The following is a 17,951-nucleotide window of genomic DNA, read 5'->3' as shown; positions in this document are numbered from 1 at the left end:
TCTGCTAGCACTGGCTCCCAAGAGTCAATTGTTGCATCTCTTTGCAACTCTGCCTTCAACAAGGGTACATTGTAATTTGAAATCAGCCATGGTGGAAGTATTTACACCACAGAAATTGGGAAGTGCTAAAAGTCAGGGTTTGCTTTATTTGTTTGGAGAGCCAGTTTGCCAGCACAACACTGAATATTACCTACTAAATCAATGGTTCCCAAACCAGGCTGTGCAGCAGTAATTCTTGGCAAGTTGTCTGGTTTGTTTTTAATTTTTTTTCAAATAGAGATTTCCACCACCCCTACCACATCCCCAATCACCCCACCCCACCCCCAACCCCCACCCCAAGATTCAAATTCAGTAGTTCTGGGGTAAAGCTTAGAAATCTCTTGCTACAAAGCCCTCCAAGGGATAGCACAAGTTTGGGAACCAATGGACTAACTCATGAATGGACTAACTTGGCTGTGTATTGGAATTATCTGGGAAATTTTACAAATATTAAAGCCTAGGCCACTTATCAGACAAATTAAAACAGAATCTCTTGGGGTGGGTCCCAGGCATCAGTATATTTTTCAAAGCTCCCCAGGTTTTTCTAATTTGCAGCTAAGATCAAGAACCATTAGATAAAATCATTTCTCACATTGATCCTAGCTCTGAAGACTCTGAGTTCATCTGTGTTGCCCTGTGAGGTTTTTGGCACACAGTTTATTGGTTTAACTCCGTGTGGGGACTAGTAGTTAGTTACCTTAGAGATTTCTCTCTTAATTATAGAGAGAAGCACTGCTAGTAGTCACTCAGACATTGCATAATCCCCAAAGGATCTCTCTTTGTCTTACATGCAACATTCTACCCTTTGGTGTAGCAGATTTGCATTACTAATTAGCGCTTGTTTAGGATAATGAAAATTTGAGTTTGCTTTCATCAAACTCAGAAGTGTCCTGGTAGGGACAAGCTTAGTACTCTTTTTCCTATACCGCAGAATGGCTTATTCTCAAATTATGTCTTCCACAAGTGGATGGAAGTAACTGTACAGACATTTATTTGTTTGCCGTTTGTTTAATGTGTTTTCTAAAATCTACAGCGTATTCTGTCAGCCTGCCCAAGCCACATTTAGAATAAGCCAACAGTGTAATTGTGAGATATCAAAAACCATCACCTAAAAGTTTATCCCATCATGTGTAGGTAGCAATGTGGTATGAAGCCTGATTTATCTAATAGCAGCTGTTGTTTCAACAGTATTGTCTTAGTCTGCCAGGGCTGCTATAACAAATACCACACACTGATTGGCTTAAAGCAATTTGTTGCCTCACGGTTTCAGAGGCTAGAAGTCTGAAATCAAGGTCTCTACCAAGCCGTGCTTTTTTTTGTGTCTGTAGCATTCTGGTGCTGGCTTCCCACAATCCTTGGGGTTCCTTGGCTTGCATCTCTGTCTCTGTCACATGGAGATCTGCCTCATTCTCTGGCTTTTTCTGACTTCTGGTTCCTATGACTGACTGCATCTGAATTTCCTTTGCTTGAAAGGACTTCAGTTACGTTGATTAAGGCCCACCCTGATTCAGTTTGGCCTCATCTAGCAGGCTCTTCAAATATCCCATTTACAAATGAGCTCACACCTTACCTGATGATAGCATCTTCAACGGTCCTGTTCACAAATGGGTTCTCACCTGCAGGACTGGGGTTAAGGGCCTGGCCCTGTCTTTATGGGGGACATGATTCAATCCCCCATGAGTATATTTTCCAAGTAGCTACAAGATAGTTTGTTAGTATGTGAACAGTTTTTGTTTTAAACATTTTGGTTGGAAATCTACTTGGAATGCATTGCACATCCTTCCCTGCCTTTCTAAGCAGGCTACTGACCCTAACCTAACCGTTCCTCAATGACCGAGGATCACCATGATGACTGTTTCCCCCGGGGCTGCAAAGTAATCGCTGCCCTCGGGGCCTCCTGAGGTCCAGCGCAGCTTGCTCCCGTTGAGTCCATGGGCTGTTGTTACAGTTGAGCCACAGCCCTCATGCCTGGGGGATCAGGAAAAGTGACAGCTCTTTCTTACTGGCACACCTGTTTCAAAAAATTCCCCTCTTCCCCATACCTCGTCCACCAAAAGATGGAAAACCAGAGAACCAAACTTGTTGAAATTGGATATAAAGCTGGTTGAGAAGGAAGATGGTTGTGAGTGGGGGCCTGAAGACTCTGTTATGAGAAAAGCATACATGTCTTTATGCCAAGACTTTGCCATTTTAATTTTTATGTTGCCTCCTCTGAGACCCCTGTTTTCTTCTTGGTTCTAAAGGAGATTCTAAAGGTAGGTAAGGCTCGCTCTGGAGTGATATAATACTGTGGGGGTTAAGTCATAGGCTCATGCTTCTATACCAGTTTATGGCTGTTAAGGCACTTTCACATATATTATTTTAGCTGATCATCATAACAACCCTTTAAGGTAAGTAGAGGAGCTGTTATTATTCCCGTTTTACAGATGGAATAACTTAGAGCCAGAGAATTTTAAATGATTTACACAAAGTTCCACTGCTATTAAGTTGGGGTAGGAAGGTGGAAGGAGGATCCAGTAAAAATCTAAGGAGTCTAGCTGAAGAGATTTAAAAAGGCATCTGGGGGTTGGGGGCAGATTTGCTCATTCATTCATGGATTCATTCATTTAGTCCAATATTTTGTGAGAACCTACTATGTGTGAGGGACCATTTTCTGTGCTGGTGATACAGACCAAACAGAGTTCCTGAATTCATGGAGCTTATGTTCCAGTGGGAGAAGATGGACCAAAAAACCCAAGAAATAAGTGTATAATGCAATGCCAAGTATCCGTAAATGCTATGAGGAAAAATAAAAGTAGAGTCAAAAGATGGAAAATTGTGGGGCCTCTTTACTACCTAGCTGAGAAGAGTCATGCTGATTTTAAGTTTTTTAAACTTAAATGAAATGCCCTTTTGAGAAGTATAGTAAACCTAAGTGAAAAGAGAAGCAGTGGTAAAAATAACCAGTATTGTAGCTCACTGTCTCTGTCATGTAGGTGACTGATAGGTCTACTGAATGTGGCTTTGGATCTTAGCTCTAAGATGGCTGCCAGTACCCAGGAAAAGACCCAATCTGCCACAAACATTACCAGAGAAGAAATGGAAACAGTAATAATAAGTTTCTCAAGTCCCCCAGGCGGGGATCTCCATCCCCTACCGAGAATGGCCTTTGATGTGTGGCTGCCAAAGGGATAGGAGAGAGGTGCCAGTTTAGAACTGATAGCTATCACTTACATCTCACTGGAGAAGCGCTTTTGCTTTGTATCATAAAACTGCAACAATTATGGGGCCATCATGGAACCCGTTCCATCCTTTGCTGAAAATTGCTTGAAAGTGTAACACTTGACTACTGTGGCTTTGGGTTGTCCTCATTGTTTTTCAAATTAATACCTTGTCATTGTTTCAGCAGGTGTTAAGAAATGTTACTAGCATCCCAGGGGCCAAGCATTGGCCCTTTGCTTGATAATTGTTTGCTTTGTATCAGAAAAAAAAAAAATACAATCCTACTGTTTCCAAACCTTCCTCATTTTCACCCTGGAAATTACACAGAAGTGTTAACTAACTTCAATTTACAGGGCCTGACAGTCATGTCTCGTAGAGAAATGATACTTTATGATCTAAGGTAAATCACAGTAATGAAAACTAATCTTTTTAGTTATTAGCAAACATACATATATACTGTGGAAATTTAAGGGGTTTGTGGCAGCTCTCCTAATGACCCATATTACAGTGTTTTAATAGGCTTCTTTGGAGATAACTTTGATTGCAAAATCTCAAGCAGTGTGCATTCTGAGTTCATTTTTTTATTTTCTTAAAATAAATTGTTTACTAACCACTGGCTGAACCACCTGCTTACCTTTCCAGAAAATCTAATTTATTTAAAAATCAAAGCCCCCCCACCCACCCCCCCTTTTTTTTTTTAATCCTTGAACTAAAGGCTGCACCAGGAAGCAAAGAGAAATGTCAAATGTCTCCTGTGAGTGAACTATTAGCAAATACGCACTACATACTCGGGTTTATCTACCCCCAAAAAATGTGATTTGGGTAGGAGGGGTTGTAGATTGAAATGTGATTTCTTTACTTAGCACTTTCTAATTTAAAAAAAAAAAAAAAAAGGAAAATGGATTTGGGAAAGGCTATTATTGCCTTTCTTATGATATATTAAGAGCAGTGGAAGACAGACCATGTTCTGGTATTCTTTAATTGGCATTCCAACCCAAAGCAAAGACAGAGAATATTTCTGGGGTATCCAGTGAACATTTATCCATTACAACATCTTTGCCAGAAAAAAAAATTAATTAGTAGAAAAAATAAGACCTTGCAATCCCAACTTCTTTCTTGACCAGTCTTGATTTCTGGAAAGAGCAGGAGGTTCTAATATCAATTCCTGCCTATCCAGGCCGTACATAAATGTCCTGCGGCTGCAAAGGTGACCCAGCAAAGGTGGTGGGGGGTGGGTTAGGGTAGAGTGGGTTGGGATGCTGTGGGGAGAGCAAGGATACATCAGGAAAGAGTCACTGTCTGAAAATTCCATTTTCATGTTTCCCTGTTTCTTTGCAGAAACCCGGGATGGACGTGGCCGATGCCTACGTGACTTTTGTCCGCCACTCTCAGGATGTCCTGCGTGATAAGGTCAATGAGGAGATGTATATAGAAAGGTTATTTGATGTAAGTAAATGCCTTCTCCTCCTTGAAGACCAAGGAGGAGACCCCCCAAAATGTGACAAAATAAGAGACAGGAGGATAAGTCACATTTTGAGAAAATGGATTGGTCCTGATTCAAACAAAACCTTTTCCTCTCCCTCTGCCGTGGGCTCCTATCTGTCGTGTGTCTGTTCCGAAGTCACCCTGGTTTGGCAGTGTGTTGGTCCCAATCTGTGTGATACCTAGGACGGCGGACAGCCTCTCGGAGGGCAGGCTCGTTCCTGCACGAAGCTTTCTCTAACTGGCAAAGACCCTCCTGGATCCTGGTTCTCCTCCTTGCAATCTGGCCCCACTGTAGGGAGACGTTCTCGTCAGCAAGGCTGAGGCCAGTTCCCTCTCCTGGCGGTGGTGCCTCCCTGACACCAGCTGTGGCATGCAGATGTGCAGTAAACGCCCCATTGTTGCTGCTTCACAGGCAATTCCGTTTCTGGAAGATTAAAAATCCTGAGCCCTGGCTTTCAGGAAATGTTCATGTTAGAGTTGCTCTGTTGGTGGCAGTTCTAAACTGTTGCACCGCCTGCCCACCCACCCACCTGAAAATGTGGGTGAATAAGCTGGTGTTCAAAGAGCAGGTACTCTTTGGGCTGTGAGACCCAGACAAAAACTTTTCAGAAAACACAGATTTCCAAGGGTCAATAGTTATCAAGCAATCTTACTGCCACTTAACTACATCTGCATTGCCAAAGCAAGCCACTGAGGCAAAAAAAAAGAATCTGCTTCGGTCTCAAATTGCCTGCCTTTCTCAGGCCAAAGCAGATGGGTTGCCTAATTTAGCCAGATTATTTTGCTTCCAATTTCCACCGTATTTGCCAGTGTAGACACGGCTAGGGTGCATGGAAGCTGATCTATTTGTCTCTGTGTGGCTCTGATTGTACAGCATATTTCTGTCTCATAACGCTTGAGCTCTTCCTGTCCAGGTTTCCGTATTTTTAGTGCCAGCCTGAACAATAATGTTTTGGTCGACTATGGAATCCAAGTTTCTATATTTTTTTCTGTGATTGTGTTCAGCCGTTTACGTTGAGGTTTTTTGCTTTTGTTTTGTTTTTGTTCCATAGCTAAGTGAGCTCATTGTTGGCACTGCTTTGGGATTCTGCAGCTTCCGATTTAAAATGCTTTGTCTTCCAGCTCTTTTGCTTTTCTCATGTGTCAAAAAGACTCCTTTTTTTCTTTCTTTTTTTTCCCCCTTTTCCAATCATCCCCTTTCTGTGCTCGATATCCCTCTCTCCTCTGCATCACCTTTCTTTGAGAAAGCCCTTCTTCCTTTTTAATTCCCAGCCATCCTATCTCTGATTAAAATGGAACTTATCTCTCATGTCAAATGTTTTATCACATTATATCAAGTGGCATGAATTAGAATCAAATAATCTTCCTGTGTACATCTTCTAGCATGACCCACATCCACTGAGAATGCCTCATACATGCGTAAAGCTCACCAGCGGGCCCTCCCCCTTCTCTGCATGTGTGCCTTTATAAAAGTACAGAGCCTAGAATGTCTGGGGCACAGTCACCCATCCAATAGGCATTGAAAACAGAGACAGGCAGCACCCTCGGGTCTGCAGTTAGGAGTGTGGACACCCTGCCCATCTCCACTGAATTAAATTCCAAACCACAAATTTTCAAGAAGTCTGTGGATTGTTCTTTTCAATGCCTAGGTTGCCTTTTTTTTTTTTTCTTTTGTTCACTATCTTCTGATTCTCAGTTTTGTGCGGCCCGTGCGTGTGTGTGTGTGTGCGTGTTCCTGTGTGAGTGTGTGTGCGAATAACCTCGTGCTCTCTAAAACTTAAAAACATCTAGTACTGAATTTAATGTTTAACGTGCAGTTTAGCCTGTCGCTTCATTGACAAATAACCCACCCTTCCCTCTTTCTTTTTTTAATTAGAAGTGTGGAGAAAAAAAATTTTTAAAGGTAGGCTTGTTGAAGGCAGCAAGGCAAATTTTCCTCTTCTGTGGCTCTTTTAGAGGCAAAGTGCAACCGAATCTTTATTTTAAAAGTATGAGTACAGTCTTGGCTAGCACGGATGGTAAAACTGGACTTGTCTGACTGCTGAAAAATGCAGGCAAATCCAAGCCCTCTGGCCTGTAATGTGGATTTATAAGGAAAAGAAATATTACTAAGAATATGTTTTTCAGAAAGCAAATTATGTTTAGAGTCATTTAAATATTAACAAGTATCTCCAGTTCCTTATTGAATTATACTGAACAGCATAAAATGGTTTCAGTAACATGGAAACCCCCACAATTTGGTCTCATATTGTCCCATTTATGTTTTATCAAAGGAGTCTTATTTACACCTTCCTGATTATCTGATTTTTGAAGTGTAGCCAGTACAATCATTCGCTGCACTTCACCCCCATGGAAAAATATTTTTCACAGGCTTATTTAGATATAACAAATTTCTTTGTCATTTATTTTCTTACTTTCCAAATAACTGCTCCCCTAATTTACAGAATATTGGTGCTAGGCAACCTATCTGATTAAGTGCAAAAAAAGTTATTGGATCTGTCATTGATTTACAACATTTGTCATTTGAAAAACGCAGAGCTTCTCAAAAAGCTTCATTACCATGCAGTCTTGGTAATTTAATTCAGTACTTACTGTTTTTCTATAATCTAGCAGCAAAACATCAGATTACCAACATGTTTGATTATTTTCGGCTTCTGTTTTCTCAAGCATGGTATTTATTTCTTTGCATATATACTCTGCAAGGCTCTCTTGTCCACTGAGCTAAACAAGGAAAAAGGAATATTAAGGCAGAAGGGGCTGCAAAACCTGCCACCCTAAATTTCTTCTGCGATTAATTCTTTAAGACCCATTCCTTAACAATTGTGGTCCTAGGGCAGGTTTCTAAACAATTGGCAGAGATCTACTGAGAAAGACTTGTTGATCTGGAAGGTTTCTCTTCCAAATTGTTGCGTTTTGATAAATGGCAAAAATGAATAATAGGAAATTAGCATTTTGAATGAATAAAAATGTATATACCTCCTTTGAGATTGTTTGCTATTTGGGGGTTGTTGATTCTGACTGTTGTGTCATTCTCTGATTTGCAGTTCCTACTGGCATCTGTCATTCAGAGGCTTGTTCTCAGAGTTCCTGTTGTGTTTTTAGCTGTGTTTCAAGTTTCGGTTTTATTTACCTGACAAGTCCTTTAAGTTTTTGCTATTTGGTATCGTTTCTCATTTTTTGCCCTTTGAGTTTGCCCTTGTAGAAAAGGCTGGATGGCATTAGTGGGTGTTTGTATCTGAGAATATTTGGACTAATAGCTGGTCATTCCGTGAGTGCATCTTCTGTTTTAACTACGCATAGCCTACCCCCAGTGCTCTCTGAGCTGGTTTTCTCTCTGCCTCGTCATTGTACTTTTGGCTGGAAGTGGGTGCTTGTGGGAGATTATCGGCAAAGCATTTGGGGCTCTATATTTGATGTTCTGCATTTTTATCTCTCTTATTATGTAACTTAAGAGCAGGCTTTCCAAATTTATCCTCACTGATTTTTTTTTTTAATAGGCATTCTCTAGGTTTATTAAAGAAATACATTTGGACATAAAGTTGCCTTAAGTGGGCCTTTCTTAATGCAGTAAAAGTTTTCCTATTTATTAATATAATTGATTTACATAGTTCTTAGTCATTTTTGATAGTGCACCTAAGAAGAAAACTAACCCTGTCCAAAATAAAGTGGCAATCGGAAATGAATCTTCAAACTGCTTCCCATAACATTGCACATGTGCAGCTGTACATTTTTTCATTTACGTTTGGGTAATTTTTTTCCTAAAAAAATGAAGTGCAATTGTAAACCAGTTTCAGTTGCTGTAGAATAAAAATATATTATGTTTAGAGTTGAAAGATTCAGAGATTTAAAGCAGAAGAATATTCTAATATGTACAATAATGAATTTAAATTATTTTAAAGACACTGAATTTTTAAAAGAAAATCAGATTGCTGTAGGACTCAAGTGGAATCTTGGCCTCCTTGAAAATTCTTGCTCACTTTTAAAGAAAATACAGAACACTGATATGAAATAGTCTCCATATTCTGAAAGCAGCAGCTAAGAAGGAAAGCGCAAGCTCAAGAAATAACTTGAAGACAGCGATTTAAAACTGGAGTGTCCGTAAATCATGCAGATGGCTTCCCCCACCCCTTCTCTGGTGATCAATTCAACATCTTCCCCCAAACAAAAACATGCTTTTTGAAATTAGAGCTCAGATCATCAAGAGATGCACCTAAGATTTCAAGGTCTAAACAAAAATTAATTTATTTTCTTTCCTCCTTGTACTTCTTGAAGACACAGACTGAGAAGAAAATCAGGATTAAAAGAGATGTGCTTAGGGTGAATTCATCTGCTTAAACCTCACAGGCTCGGAGATGAGTGATTAAAAAGCCATCTCGAACTTGGATGGGATCCACAATCGTGGTAATGCTGCATCCGCAATAGCTTTCTCCAGGCCCCCGAGTTACTGTGGACTGGGCACATGGAGCATTTGACTGGAGATGATATGTGGATTATATAGGTCAATTATATACTTAATCTGCCTTCCCGAGGATTAAGTATTTGCAGATTGACTCTGCGTTTGGCTTCTCCGTGGCAGTTACCAGATTAGGAAAGGGCCCCTTACCAGACTACCCTGTAAGAACTTAATCAGGCAGTGTGGTCAGGTTGGAGGGGGCTGCTGCTCAGTATTTATTGCCTTGTGCAGATTTTAATTTGCTGTTTCATTATCAAATTGTTTATTTGCCCACTTTACACATCAGCACAATAATTGAGTGTGAATATTTCCTTTTAAAGGGGTAATTTGAAAAGTGAAATCTCTCCTTATTAAAATATATTTACTATATTTATATATGAAACCACAGATAACCTTATTAAATTACCACAGCACTATGCATGTGAAGATATATCAATCAAAGTAGGAGTCATTCTGCTCTGGGAAATAAGTCCTGAAAAATAGGCTATAAGGAAAGTAATACATTATATCTATAAGGTATGTCACCAACCATCTGGGTGTGGGAATCTAGTTCAAATACAAAGTGGGAGCAGCTGCAGGAGATTCACCAGTACAATAGGTTGCAGTTTTAGAGGCCGATTAAAGAAAATGGAGACATGAGGTATACTAACTCCTCTACAAGCAATATCTAGAATTGAGTGCCCTGGATGGGAGTTATCCTTGGGTAGTGATCGTGGGCCTTGCATCTGGAGCCTTCTGTCCTCTCCCCTACTCCTTACTAGCTGGGTGACCTTGGACAAGGTATTTAACTTCTCAGTGCCTCGGCTGGTTCATTTGTACAGCAGGGACAATACCAAATAGGATCTTCCTCGTGGAGTAATTATGAGGGTAAAATGCCATATGCATCTGCAGCCTTGGGCTTTGAGAAAGCATTTGATATGAGCCTTCATTATCACCACCATCACCACCACCATCATTGAAATGGAAATGTTTTTCCCAGCACTGTTTCTTCTTATTAAACAACATTCAAGATCAGTTCTGAGGTGCTGTAAGAACATCACTATCACTTTAAGACGTTAATCCCAAGCTTGCTTAGAATTACTTGACAGAAACCTTTTTACTTTTGGTAAAACGTATTTCTGAAACAGGCGGAATAAGGATGGTCAAGACTGGAGCTTTGAAGTAAGCCAAGCAGAAGGGATCCTGGTTTTGCCACTTCCTCACTGTCTAACCTCGGGTGAATTATTTAGCCTCTCTGAGCCTCAATTTCCTCATCTATAAGGAAACCTATTTCTTACAGTTATAGTGAGGATTAAATAACATAATGACAATAGACTGCCATAGATAAAACTTCAACAAGCCTTTTATTATCATCGTCACCATCGTCTCATAGAAGCCCTTGTTCCTTCAAGTGATTTTGAAATGACCTAGCCCAAACAAACCACAATACACTGGCAAATAAATCAGAAATAACCTTCTGAATATGAGGAGATTTTTTTATGGGGAGTGGAGTTAGTACCTTTTATTATCACAGATGCAGCATATATATATTATAGAAATTTAGACCATACAGCTAAGCAAAAAATAAGAATATTAAAATGTTATGTCCCCATCACTTAGAGATTATTTCTTGAGTGTTTATTGTTTTGGATCTTTTTCTATGTGCTTATATACGTATATGAAATTTAATCAGAATGAGACCATATTTTGCATAGATCGTAGCTTGCTTTTTTTAGTTAATCTCCGTTTTCCATGTCAGTAAATATTCATCTAATATACTGTCCCTATTCAATATTTCCCACTTCTCCCAAAAATATTCTTCCCAGCTGATCTGGGCAAACTAGGATCCAAGGCAAGGACACACATTGCATCTGACTGCGATGGCCTGTAAATTTCTTTTTAAAAAGCAGTGACCCTTTTGTCATGATCCTGACTTGTTAAAGGGATGGCCTGGCCAATTGCCCTGCAGACTGTAGGAGCTTTTTTGTTTTTGTTTTCTTCACGATCTAAACATAATACTGATTCTGGGAGAAAAAAAATCTAGCTGAACTCAACCAAGTAGTACTTTTCAACATAATTAGTGACTTAGCAGAATTTAACCAGGGTTTTTGTAAGCTGCTCCCTGTATGTAAGGAAGATTTCTGAGGCTAGGTTTTAAAAAATAAAAATGAGCTAAACAGCAGGAAACCCACAGGGACAGGGTACAAATTGGCTAGGTGAGACCTACATGGATTTTATTTCATGCGATAAGGCGTAGGTATTTGAGCTGGGCAGCTAAAGCTGAGGTCCATGGACCAATATTGATGTCACTGTATCTTCTTTGGCAAAGTCTTAGAACAGTGACTTTTAAAATTAATTTTATTTAAAATTTTCCAGAGTTTACACTCTGTATCCACCAAGGAACAACTCCCTCTCACCCCTCTTCCCATCTGCTGGTATCCTATAATCTACTTTCTGTCTCTATGAATTTGCATATTCCAGTTATTTTCATATAAGTACAATCATATAATATTTGTCCTTTTGTGTCTGACTTACTTCACTCAGCATGATGTCCTCAAAGTTTATCCCTGTAAACTCGTGTATCAAAACTTCTTTCTCTTTTATGACTAATATTCCACTGTATGTATATACTACATTTTGTTTATCCATTATCTGTTGATGGACACTTGGGTTGTTTCCCCCTTTTTGGCTATTGTGAATAATGCTGCGATGAACATTCGTGTACAACTATATGTTTGAGTCTCTGTTTTCAATTCTTTGGGTATTTACCTAGAAGTGGGGTTGCCAGGTTATATAGTGGTCCTACGTTCAATTTTTTTTGGCTGTCCATATAAATTATGTTTCTTTTAGGAGGCTTTGTAATTATCACAGTCAGACAACAAAAACAGTTTACTTATTTAGTAAATTCATAAACTTTGTGTGCATAAACTTGCACTGGTATTTTTTATACTAACAAGCTCCATTCTGCTTAGAATAAAAACTGAACAGGTTTTATAGTGCAAAACAAAAATAAATCAACTACTTAACATAGAGTTAATTTCCTTACCACACCCACACTTCTTACATCAGCTTCTAAAAGCCCTTCAGCCAGTAATAATTTTTTACATTTTTTTCTTTATTAGAGAAGTTGTAGCTTTACAGAACAATCATGCATGAAATACAGGATTCCCATATCCACCCTATTATTAACACCTTGCATTGGTGTGGGGTATTTGTTACAATTGATGATATCACATTTTATAATTGTACTATTAACTTTATTTCATGGTGTAACTTAGGATTCACTGTATAGTGTAGTTCCATGGACTTTTTTTTTTTTAATTTTTATTCTGTTACCACGTATACAATCTAACATTTCCCCTTTTACTCACATTCAGATATGTATTTCAATATTGCTAATGACATTCACAGTATTGTGCTACCATCACCACTGTCCATTACCAAAACATTTCCATCATTCCAAACACGAACCCTGTGCATTTTAAGCAATAACTCCCCATTCCCTACCCCCAGCTCTGCTAACTTGTAATCTGTCTCTATGAATTTGCTTATTCTAATTATTTTGAATCAGTGAGATCATGCAATATTTGTCCTTTTGTGTCTGGCTTATTTCACTCAACTTCAGAGTTCATCTGTGTTGTCATCTGTATCAGGACTTCATTCCTTTTTATAGCTGAATAATATTCCATTGTGTTTATATACCACATTTGCTGTGACCATTCATGTACAACTATCTGTTTGGGTCCCTGTTTTCAGTTCTTTGGGTATTTTCCTAGAAGTAGAATTGTCAGGTCATATGATAGTCCTACATTTAACTTTTTGAGGAACCACTAAAACTACTTGCCACAGCAGCTGCCCCGTTTCACCTTTCCATGGACTAGTGACTTTGACACACACACATGCTCCATACTATCAGGAAGGTTCCTTTGTTAAGTCTACTGGGATTTTCCCTAAGGTTATCAAACTGAAATTAAGCCCTCCAGATCAATCTGGACCTGGGCTTTTCAAGACTCTACAGCTCAAATTTTAATTGAACCATGACCTTGTCTGTCATCTTCTCTTATAAGGCTAAAGAGCATGATCTCTAGTCTAAAACATCCTTTAGTACTTGTGTGATTATATCGAACCAGGACAAAAATCCAAAACCTATCAAGAAAGACAGCTAGGAAAGGAGAGACAACTGATTCTTTTCACCTGGTTTTGGACCCCAAAGTAAATTCTGATAGTTAAGCCATGTCTTGAGACGTGCATTAGGAAAATAGAGGACTGTCATTTCCCAAGAAGGAGGAAACTGGACACAAAGTCAGGGGGAAATGAGAATTGGATGACCCATCCTCTCGCCTTGGTTTGTAACATTACCTGATACACACACTCACACACACACACACACACTTATATATAAATATACAGTTATTTTGAGGATTAAATAATGTAATGAATGTAAAGTGGCATAGTTAAAAATTCAAGTCTTTTATCATCATCTCATAGAACTACTTGTTATGATATCCGTCAGGGAGTACTATCACCCTTCTATACCCTATTTAGTTCCTGGAAGAAAACCTCAGAATCAAGATCTTTTCAAATTGGAATTAGAAAATATCCAATTTCATCTTAGCCTCCAGCTCTCCTCTTCATGGTTTCTCTACCTCTCATCATCTAAATCTGCTCAACAGATTTGATAATTCCTCTCCTATTGAGGTAAAGAGGATTTAAAGGGCTGCCCTTCTTGGGATATTTCAATTCTAACAAAATATTTTTACTAAAAGAATAAAGTTCTAAGAGTGTCTTTGAGATAATAGAAAGCAATGTCTATTGGTGGGAGGGGGGAGTAGAATGAATAGTACTTTGATGCCTCTGATACCCTATTGCAATGAATGTCTTATCCAAATGTGTGCCCTTACTTCCCCATGGCCTTCACCTTAACAAGTAAATAATAGCAATTAATTGCTTTCCTTTTGGAGTCTTAGGTATGGAAACACATTTCTGTCCCGTATGGCTATGGGAGTGCTTCTCTCTATGCCTGGATGGTTTGAAGTTTCAGTCATCCTTTGTACAGAAAAGATAAGGGAACATTAGTAGATTTGGAGTAATCATGTAACATTGGTTATTACTATCAAAAAGGAATTGAAGGCTTAGTTTTTGTTAGTATCATCTTCACATTTATACTACCATGGCATGTCCTCAAAGAGTTCTCTTCTTATCCTGCTATTTCCTTTCTAAACCATTCATGAAGATAGGTCTCATTTACTTCCAGGCAAACCATACATAAAAACAGTCGTGAATTTTCTCTGGAGCTTGTTGCAATGAAGAGTTTTCCTAAATGTCTTTATCAGAACAGCTTTCTGTGTTCCAGGAGACATTTGGTGAAGAGAGTTAATTTGTTTTCTTTTCCAGTGAAGAATGTTCCATTAATCGTTCTAAGAAGCCAGGCTGATTGCTCTGTTACGTTAAGGTCACACTATTCTTGCTGACATGACCCACACCATAGTTTTGTGTCTTAGAAAAGGCTTTTTTTTTTTTTTTTTCTTATGGCAGGCTGTGGCAGGGAGGCAGTAAGTGATGGACTTTTACACACACCATAGCATGTGCACACACATATACACACACAGAGTAGCCAAGGCACATTTTGTGGAACAAATATCATCACATTGTACTGCAGAAGATGCAATATACTAAATCCTCATATACTTGCCATTGATTAACCTAGTAATGTTGCTCTCCGTGCCTGCCTCAGTATAGGCTACTACCAAAAGATTTCACTATCTATCCATACCTAGAAACATAGTCACTTGCTCGAATTATTTTTAGAAATTTTTATTTTGAAATAATTTCAAACTTAGAGGACAGTTGCAAAAATAATACAAAACCCACATAGAAAACTCCAACATACCCCCACCCATATATGCAGATCCAACAACTTTTAACAATTTGCCACATTTGCCATACCCTCTTTGTATCCATCCATTCTATCTATCTGTCTATTTTCTAAACATTTGAGAGTAGGTTATATACATCATGTTCCTTGAACATTTTATACTTCCATGTACTTTTCCTAAGAAAGAGGATAGGCACTTATTTAACCACTTTAAGTATAGTTGTCAAGTTCAAGAAATCTAACATCTATCTAAAGCTTGCATTCTGTATTCCAATTTTTTCATATGTCCCAATGATATTCTTTTGGCATTTTCTCCTCCATTGTTAGATCCAGTCCAGGATCATGTATTGCATTTACTTTTTATTGTCTCCTTAGTCTCTCTCTTCTCTCTCTTTTTTAATTGTGGAAACATATATACAACAGGAATTTTCTGATTGCAAGCGCTCCCAAACATACAATTAGTGGGATTAGTCACATTCACAATGTTGTGCTACCCTCACCACCGTCCATTACCAGAACTTTCCCATTATCCCATACAGAAAAGCTGCACCCATTATGCCTTAATTCCTCATTCTCCTTCCCCCCCCAACTCCTCTAACCTGTAGTCTGCTTTCTGTCTCTAAGAATTAGGTTATTCTAGTTATTTCACTTATGTGAAATCACACAGTATTTTTCCTTTTGTGTATGATTGTTTCACTCAGCATGATGTCTTCAGGTTTCATCCATGTACTAGCATGTATCAGAACTTCATTCCTTTTTAGGATTGAATAATATTACATTGTATGTGTATACCACATTTTGTTTATCCATTCATCTGTTGATGGACACTTGGGTTACTTCCACCTTCTCCTTATAGTGAATGATGCTGCTATGAACATTGGTGTACAAATATCTGTCCAAGTCCCTGCTGTCAAGTTGGACTGCCAGGCCATATGGTAGTCCTATGTTTAATTTTGTGAGGAACTGCCAAACTACCACAGTAGTGGCACCATTTTACATTCCCACCAACAGTATACCAAGGTTCCTATTTGTCAGCATCCTTACCAGCACTTATTTCCCACATTTTTAAAAAAATAATAGCCATTCTAGTGGGTATGCGGTAGTATCTCATTGTGATTTTGATTTACATTTCCCTAATGGCTAGTGATATAGAGCATCTTTCCATGTGTTTACTGGGCATTTGTATATCTTCTTTGGAGAAATGTCTATTCAAGTCCTTTGCCCGTTTTCAAATTGGGTTGTTTGTCTTTTTGTTGTTGAGTTGTGGTAGTCTTTGTATAATCTAGATATTAATCCCTTATCAGATTATGGTTAGCAATTATATTCTCCCATTCGGTTGGTTGTTTTTTCACTTTCTTGATAATGTCCTTTAATGCACAAAAGTTTTTGATTTTTATAAAGTCCAATTTATCTATTTTTTTCTTTTGTTCTTTATGCTTTTGGTGGAAGTCTAACAATCCATTGCCTAACACAATATCCTGAAGATATTTTCCTGTGTTTTTTTCTATGGGTTTTATAGTTTTCACTCTTATATTTAGGTCATTGATCCTTTTTCAAGTAATTTTTGCATCTTGCATGAGGTAAGGGTCCACTTTCATACCTTTATATGTGGATATGCAATTTTCCCAGCACCCATTTGTTGAAAACACTGTTCTTTCTCCCTTGAGTGGACTTGGCTCCCTTGTCAAACATCAGTTGGCCATAGATGTGTGGGTTTAATTTATGAACTCTCAATTCTATTCCACTGGCTATTTGTCTCTCTTTGTGCTAGTACCATACTGTTTTGATTGGTAGCTTTCTAATAAGTTTTGAAATTGGGAAATATTAGTCCTAAAACTTTGTTCTTCTTTCACATGATGTTTTTGGCTATTTGGGATCCCAATTGCCCTTCCATATGAATTTGATGATTAGCTTTTCCATATCTGCAAAGAGGCTGTTAGAATTTTGATTGGGATTCTATTGACTCTGTTCATCGCTTTGGACAGTATTGACACCTCAATGATATCAACTCTTCCAGTCCATAAGCATGGAATATCTTTCCATTTATTTAGGTCTTCTTTAATTTCTTTAAGTAATTATTTGTAGTTTTTGGCATACAAGTGGTTTACATCTTTGGTTAAATTTATTCCTAGATATTTTTTTTCTTTTAGTTGTGAATGTAAATGGATTTTTAAAATTTCCTTTTTGGGTTCTTCCTTGCTGGTGTACATAAGCACCATCAGTATTTGTGTTTTGATCTTGTACCCACCACTTTGCTGAATTCATGTGTTAACTCTACTATCTTTCTTGTAGATTCTCCTAGATTTTCTATATATAGGATCATGTCATCTTTGAATAGGGATAGTTTTACTTCTTCCTTTCCAATTTGAATGCCTTTTATTTCTTTTTCTTGCCTAATTGCTCTGGCTAGCACTTCCACTACAATGTTGAATAGCAGTGGTGATAGCAGACATCCTTGTCTTGTCCCTGAACTTAGAGGAAAAGCTTTCAATCTTTCATGATTGAGTCTGGTGTTAGCTGTGGGTTTTTCATATATTCCCTTTCACATGTTGAGAAAGCTCCCCCTATATTCCTATTTTTCTGAGTATTTTTATCAGAAAAGGTTCTGGACTTTGTCAAATGCCTTTCTGCATCAATTGAGATGATCATATTGTGACTTTTTTCCTTTCACTCTATTAATGTGATGTATTATATTTATTGATTTTCTTATGTAGAACCACCCTTGCATTCCTGGGATAAATCCCACTTGAGTATGATATATTATCTATTTAGTGTGCAATTAGACTCAGTTTGCTAATATTTCATTGAGCATTTTTACATCTGTATGCATAAAGGATATGGGTCTGTAATTTTGTTTTCTTTTGATATGTCTATCTGGCTTTTGTATAAGGATGAAGGTGGCTTCATATGATGAATTTA

At 38.3% G+C, this 17,951-nt stretch overlaps 1 protein-coding gene across 14 annotated transcripts in view; it reads left to right on the top strand.

Moving 5' to 3' along the window:
- Positions 1 to 17,951, top strand: part of CADPS (calcium dependent secretion activator) — a 495,698-nt gene that overhangs the window by 449,423 nt on the left and 28,324 nt on the right. For all 14 annotated transcript variants that reach the window (XM_037799564.1, XM_037799562.1, XM_037799591.1 and 11 more), the window contains one exon: positions 4,579 to 4,686. In XM_037799564.1, the coding sequence (XP_037655492.1) occupies positions 4,579 to 4,686 (108 nt within the window). The remainder of the gene's footprint in view (positions 1 to 4,578; positions 4,687 to 17,951) is intronic.

Source organism: Choloepus didactylus, chromosome 1 (genome assembly GCF_015220235.1).
Source record: "Choloepus didactylus isolate mChoDid1 chromosome 1, mChoDid1.pri, whole genome shotgun sequence".
Classification (NCBI taxonomy): domain Eukaryota; kingdom Metazoa; phylum Chordata; class Mammalia; order Pilosa; family Megalonychidae; genus Choloepus; species Choloepus didactylus.
The sequence above is the reverse complement of the archived record's forward strand: the minus strand, read 5'-3'. Positions and strand labels throughout refer to the sequence as shown.